This window comes from Elaeis guineensis, chromosome 1, assembly GCF_000442705.2.
Source record: "Elaeis guineensis isolate ETL-2024a chromosome 1, EG11, whole genome shotgun sequence".
Classification (NCBI taxonomy): Eukaryota; Viridiplantae; Streptophyta; class Magnoliopsida; order Arecales; family Arecaceae; genus Elaeis; species Elaeis guineensis.
This window is the reverse complement of record NC_025993.2, coordinates 4,946,254-4,953,902: the sequence shown is the minus strand read 5'-3', so window position 1 is coordinate 4,953,902 and position 7,649 is coordinate 4,946,254. Positions and strand designations below refer to the sequence as shown.

The 7,649-nt window shown below is 36.1% G+C and overlaps 1 protein-coding gene across 1 annotated transcript; it reads right to left on the bottom strand.

Moving 5' to 3' along the window:
* Nucleotides 1-3,392: 3,392 nt before the first annotated feature.
* Nucleotides 3,393-7,495, bottom strand: LOC140851017 (probable adenylate kinase 2, chloroplastic). The gene is given in 7 exon segments (XM_073261245.1): nucleotides 3,393-3,711; nucleotides 5,274-5,348; nucleotides 5,538-5,684; nucleotides 6,461-6,595; nucleotides 6,682-6,772; nucleotides 6,774-6,808; nucleotides 7,397-7,495. Coding segments are annotated over 7 exon segments (663 nt in total). The 5' UTR covers nucleotides 7,457-7,495; the 3' UTR covers nucleotides 3,393-3,591.
* Nucleotides 7,496-7,649: the final 154 nt, after the last annotated feature.

Below are 7,649 nucleotides of genomic sequence, written 5' to 3'. Positions count from 1 at the left end.
TTTCGGATGATTAATATGTAAGAAGAGGTGTGAGACAGTTTTTTGGGCTATTGTGACTACTACTGTGTAAACTTGATCCACCAAGGGTATCTAGAGAGCTCATATCTAGTCTTGGCTTTTAGGATACAAGACAAATGCATTCAAGTAGCATGCAGTTTATAGTTTTCCTGGGCATAGCAATTATATTCAACTCGGATTACTGCATGAAAGCTTGAAATTTACTTAAAAGTTTGAAAGTGTGAATTTGTTTTCATTTGATGCATGAGTGAAAGACCTCAAAAATTCTTGTTTTTTTGGTGTTTCGTGTCTAGCTATTTTATGTAACATAGATCATGATAAACAATGCTGATTTTAATTATAGAAGGTTATTCATGGATCTCCAGTACGAAGCATTTAGAGCCAGATGCTCCCAGAAGCGCATGCCAGCCTATTTATGTATATATGTGTATTTGTGTCTGAGAGCAACTCATCACCCAGGCCAAGACTCTATACATAAAGCCTTTCATTTGGTAAAATTGGAAGGAATTTAGGATGTGAGTTTTTTTTTTTTTGATGGAAGGGGAGCACCAGCTCACCCATTTATTAAAGAAGAAAGAATTCACAAATAGGTGGAAGAAAAGGAAGAAGGGAAAAGCAGTAAAACTATGGCGAAACAGGCATGGTATGTAGGCGTTTCAGCAGAACAAGACCCACGATCTTTGGCATTTGAATTCAACATGTGAGGTTTACAACGCTGATTTTGTTTCTTTGCAGAGCATTTTTCTTATTATAATTGCATGACGGTGCAATGAACTATGTTTTAATTCTGAAAGCATACTTAAAATATACGGATTTTGGTTGATGTACGTATAATTGCATCAGGGTTCAACTGTAATGGACTTTAATCTCCATTGTAGTAAAACCATGGTTACAATATAAGGATTTAGATTCTCCAGTTTGTTCACAACCATATAGTGAGATCCAGTGTGACCTTGTCTTAGTTCATTGCTCCAAAACTCGTCATCATACCAAAAAATAGATTTCTATAGTCAGTAAAAATTGATATTTTGACCAGGCATGTAGTTATATACATGTGGTTATCTTAAGGTGATATCTTAAGAATTACAAGTTGATGGGAAGGTTGCATCACAAAACATGCAAGTCACTTATTGTTGTTTCCCCTTGCTCGAGCAAAAATTTTGGATCTGATACCATCCGATTTGAAGACCAGTATAGTTTTCTGCACTCATGCAATATCCTTATTATCCATTCCTTTCCACGAGAAGAAAATAGGATTCTAGGGACCACATCAGTTACAGACTAGGACATCTGATTGAAGCTGGACCCTGACTGCTAGCTACAGGAAGCTTTTGCAGACCTTACATTATGATATCGCAATCAAATTTACTAAATAAAATGAACTTGAAGGCACGGGGTAGAGCCAATGTATTCATCATGTAATGCAATCTGTTCAGGATGTTGACAAGATTGTTGTAGTAAGACAATAAATCAAGGGGATTTCCAAATTCTCAGATTCGATATATTTGAATGCTGGTAAATTTCTTTCTTTAAAGTAAGGATGGCAAAATCGATCCGATAGGTATGCATCCTATCCAAATTCGATCAAACTCAAAAAATAGCGTTTGATCAGATTTGAGTTTGAATTTCGGTAAAATCCGAAAACTGTAGCACGAGTATGGGTAGGATATGAGTAGTGTTGTTTTCTACCCAAATCCGAATCCAAATCCGATCCGAACCTACGGATATAGGTAATATCCGAACCCATATCCGAAGATGTATGTTTATAATTCTATTTTGATAATTTTGTTTTGGTTGATAATATGTATAAAATTATTTTGATTATTTATATGTTCTATGTTGAATTATAATTCTATTTTTATATTTGATTTTTATAAATCTGGACTTATAAATTATGTTCTATGTTGAATTGATAATTTTATTTTAATTGATAATATACATAAAATTATTTTGATTCTTTATTTTTTTTGAATATGGGATAGGCATGGGGTAGATATGGATTGCATATGGAGAAATAGATTATCCGTGGGTATCCCGAACCCATTGGGTATGGGTATCTCTTTTCTTATCCGATTACATATGGAGAATATTAAGTTCGGATTTGGACATGAATAGTACAATATCCGACTCAAATCCTACCCATTGCCATCCCTACTTTAAAGCAATAGAGAATTTTTTTCATCTCATTAACCATCTCACATACTCAAACTTATTTAAAAGATTTTTTGTCACCCCCTGTGATGCTAAGTTTTGCACATCTAATGGTAACTAAAATACCAGAATATATTTGATAGAAGGGAAGATGGAAAGGCAACTATGCAGATTACAAGGCTGCAAATGATACACTAAATTTATCATTATCCCTGCATTCAGTCAGAGGACAAATGGGCGTCCCATATCCCTTCAGCTGAAGATTCTGTTCCACTGCTCACAGACTGAGCTTAATTGACTAATAGATATAATAGGTTAGCTTCTTCAAATGATCCCAACAGACTCATTATTTTGAATATAATCTCAAACTGCTTAGAAGGAGTCTCTCTTATCCATTCTTCTGCAAATTCTTCCACTGTCAGACAATGAAGAAAGCAAACAAAGACAAGTTTTCAATTGGATTGTGGACCTGCTGCTGCTCTTATTGCTCTGTCTTGTGGTCGGCTTTATTTTTTATGTAGCTCTATAGTTAATTGTAGATGGTTAGCTCACCAAAGGCACCAAGGATAAATTGTCCTGTCTGGCCCTTTCAACACCTTGTAAAACCATCTACACGTTAAGCTCTTTCGATCTTTAGGACAGAGGAGTTCCCACGTCTCCACAAGATTGCTCACTTCTCACCTCCATTGGGCTGCCAGAGGAGTTTAAATGCCAAGGACTTGGCCTTGCATCGAAGGAGCTGCAACTGGCTAAGGAACTTGGGATAGGGAAGATTCTGGTGCAATGGGATTCCAAGGCAGTGATTGAAGCAATCCACAGGACAGTAATTCTTAAGTTCTGACATGTAGAAACTGATTTCCAGCCATTATCTCAGCTGCGACGAAAGCCATGCACACAAGTCAAGCTAAAAGACCACCAAGTGTAGGGAAAGTTCCTAACTCGAGCAAGATAGGAGGTATTAAGGCCAGCTCCAGGGACTATTACACCAGGAAAGACCACTTTCTGGCCAAAAAGAGACCAACAGATCCATCACAAGCAGACTAACAGTTGCAAAACCAAGCATTCATGACTAATAGATCAATCTTGAGACTGCTAGATAAAGAATTGTACTACCTTCAAATACATTCATTTTAAGAGGTGCTCCTGTACATATGATTGATTATAATTGTTACGTTTACATGAAGCGTCACATAAGAAAAGATTTTAAAACACAAAATGTACAATTATGGAAAAGATCAAAGCTTTCTTTAAACAAAAAAACATGAGATTTACATGCATAGAGCTATTAAGATTTTCTTTGATTGTAAACAACAGCAATGTCGAATGGGACCTTCATGTATAAACCAAATAAATCAAAATGCACCATGATGTCCTGTCAGTCCTTCTGTCCTGTCCATGATGCCTGGGTACTAAAAAAAAAATCTAGCTAATTATACCAGCAGCCATGGATGATGAATCTGTTCTTGATTTCTTCTCCAGAATTGAAGATAATGCTTTGTCTATTTCAGCAAATACATCTTCAATAGGGGCATCGCCATTGACCTGCAATGAATAGTTAAAGAGTACATTGTATGTGAAAAAACTCAAAGCTGTTCAAAATAAGATAACAAATTGGACCACATGATGATTTGTTGTGTTAGTTCTGCAGTTTGACTCGGTACATATTTCCTTACATCAACAATTTATTTTTAAAAAGGTCGAAATCTCATCCATTGAGAGGGTCATATAAGACAAGGAACCGAGGTTCACAATCTCGATGCCTCACCCCATACTGGAATCAGAATATCGATACGCCCAATATGGGGGTCAGTTAAGCATACCAACTCTCAATTCAGCAGTTGTATGGTATGGTGTGCCCAGTTGAGGGTGGTATGCACCGTAAAGCAAACCTTGCATAGTTAAAAAGCACAAAGCCATTTTGACTATTTGAATGGTAAGGCAAAAGTTCAACTTTTCTGGACACCTAGAATAGCTAAACAATTCTCTTGCACCATCACATACAGAAGTAGAAGATATATAAATAAATAAATAAGTTCAAGTGTTAGAGTCCCTGTTTACCAAAAAAAAAAAATGTTAAGTCTCATATTAACTATAGATGTTGGTGCCGCAAATTACTGAAGTCAGCTGTAAAGTCCTCTGGCCATGTAAGTTTTTTTATAAAAAAAAAGCCATGGGAATTGACCTAAAATTTATGAAGTTGGGACTGATCAAGCAGGATCTAAAATTGCAATCATCAGTCTTAGCTAATATTAACAAAAATAATTAACCAGAGTGGCTTTCATACAAGTTGTTACTAATAATAAAAAGAGGAGGAATCTTTCTTGTATTCATATACCAACAAAATAAATCAATAACAAAGGAAGTTGCAAATATTGCCTAACCACAGGCAACAAGCCTTGCACCCACTACTCAGCTTCCATTTGAGTCTTTCTTCACTTGATTAAAAGAAATTTACACTTTTTTTTGACATTTTCTAATTGGATGTACATGCAAGGTTTTAGGTCTTCAAACTTTTGCATTACTCTCCACTTTCAGTTCTTAATTTTCAGCAGTCTATAAAATATCCTCTCTTCTTTACCACACACCCAATGATCTCTTAGGCTTGTTGTGATCAAGCAGATATAAGTGAATCAGGGTTCACAAATAGAATTGTCTTTCTTAATTTCATAGGCAGCACCATAAAAGGGCAGCTCAGTACATGAGGCTCCTGCCATTGTGGGGTCTGGGGAGGGTTAAACTTAAGCAGCCTTACACCAACATGCAGAGAGGATAGGCAGCACTATGTGAACTCCAATAGTAACCTTGCCTCTATAAATGGCATTATCTAGGACATATTATATATATCCATAAACTTCGACTGAGCATCAGTTAGAGAAAGAAAAAAAAAGACCTGCCTTTTTTGTTCCATCAAAAGGGCCATGTAATCTTCAACAGATATATGAATTGCATTGCATGTAGTATTTATCAGTATTTCCACATATAAATTTTCACCTGATCTTCAGGGTGAGTGAATGCATGTGTCTGTATGCATGTGCGTGTGTGAGCATGTGCGCGTGGAGAAAGAGAGAGAGAGAGAGAGAGAGAGAGAGAGAGATGCCACATACCTTGAATATGACATCTTTATATATTGAAAGGACAGCTTCAACATTCTGATGGTGAGTCTTCAATCGCAACTTTACCTTCAGAAAAGAAAGAGAAAAATAGATAAACGTCATATGTTAGAGATGCCTCCAAATTGAACATTTCTTTTATTCTTCTGGTTATCTGTCTGTACATAATGATGTATGGAAGCAAATAGTTCAGGTGGCTTAATCAGAGTTTGAACCATCAATCAAGGAAATTAAGTCAATGACTTGGCATATGAGCACCTTTTCTTCTGTATCATCAAACCGTTGGGTAAGTCTTCCAGCAATTTCTTCATTCTCAGGAGGAGAGTACTTCAAATGGTATATTTTTCCAGTAACAGGATCAAGCCTTCTACCAACCACTCTCTCAATAAGTACCTCTTCAGAAACCTGCAAAAGAAATCAGGTATAAGGATAAACTTCTCATCTAGTTCTCTTGATCCATAGAAATTGGTATTACATTGCAATTATATGATGCTTTCAACAGAAGTTGATACTAAAAGCTTAACAAGGAAAAAGGTAGAACAGTTCATCTTAAGAGGCATGGTTTACATAAGTTACAAGTTTTATCCCCTGTTCTTTGTTAGGTCAAAACAGCAGATATTTTCATACTCGGGCAAAGGACGAGGAACGAACAGCATGCTTATAACTACATTGACTAATTTTAGTAGAGATGCTATAATTAGGTCATTTGGATATGGGAAAGCAACGTGATTTGCTACAATTTGTCTTTTTGGCTTATAATTTGAACCTTAGTGGTGCATATAAGTGTGTATTTTGTTCCTTGCATCACTTTTTTGCGTTCTTTCCTCTTTGTCTAGAATCCTTTTTAGTCCAATGGAACGTTGCATGGTTTTCCTTGGATTCACAAGCCCGAATTGGGGTAACAATGAGGTAGGCTTCTTAATATTTATGTGTCATATTTGTGTTGGATAAGAATTCAATGCATTAGAATGTTGACATAAAAATGTTCTCAGACAGTGATAAATCTTAAATCCATAAGGTGAGACTGAACTGATTGGAATAAGGATTTAGGATGTAAAGGGAACAAACAACCTATAGAAAATAAGAAATAAATTAGTAGTGTTATAATATCACTAAAAGCATGCATCAAATGTGACATCAGTTTGACAAAGTAATAATTTTAGTAAAAACAAAGTGCTCACATCCAGGAGAATGAAAAGGTCAGGTCGGATTCCCAGATCTTCTAAAGCAGTTGCCTGAGATAAGCTTCTTGGGTATCCATCTAAAAGCCAGCCATTTTCTTGAGCATCTGGTTGCAGAAGACGTTCCTTTACCATCTGACATTCACAAGTCACAATACTCCAGTAAGAGCCATGACAAGAGGGAAAGGAGGGGAAAGCATCAGATCAGGTGATCAATATACCATGACAACAATTTCATCAGGAACCAACATTCCCTTCTCCATATATTCTTTGGCACGCTTCCCATTCTCAGTTCCAGCAGCAATTTCTGCTTAGCAAATCTCCAGCAGCAATATGAACCAGCCCATACTGCATATATTAGCACCATTTGATACAATCTGTCTTTCTCAAGGAGTTATTCAAGCATGTGGAATTCACTCAAAAAAAAAAATCAAGCATGTAGAATTAATCATGTGTAAATGAGTAATAAATTACATCTACCACAAAATATGGCGATAACACAACAATTGAAAACAAATGCCAGTATTATCACCAAATATTACTTGGGCATTGGGTATCTAGAACAAACAGGAACTTCATAACTGAAAATGATTTTTTGGACAGCAATAAAATAATCAAAATCGAAATAGAAATTCTGATGCAAGAAGAAAACTTTTTCCGATAGGTTTGACTCATTAAAGCAGATGAATTACAGCAGTAAATGCTTGTTAATACATATTAATCCAAAACTTGCCCAAGAAAATGAATTACAAAATCGGAGTGACCAAAATTAATTTACTTGATCATACTTGTTAGAATATTTCAGTTCATTATGCACAAGCAGAAGTGCGATTACAATGAGTAAGTGTTTTATTCATACATGAATTATTGTGTGCTGAATAACATATTCAAGCAGGAGCACAAACTTAATAGGGCAATATCAAATACTGAACTTACTTTCTTCTCGATGAGCTCACATTGTGTTCCCTTGCCAGATGCAGGAGCCCCTGATATCATAATCTTCAGAGGCTCTGGTTTCGCAACAGCTACAACCTAAAATTTGAAAACATACCCATACACAGAGTCAAGAACTAAAGGGAAAAGAGAACAAACAACAGCGAGAGAGAAACTGATGTTAAAAAGACTGCCTTTCTTCTCTTTCCAAAGTATTGGCCCCCTTATCAATTCAAAGACGGCCTGTCTTCTTTCT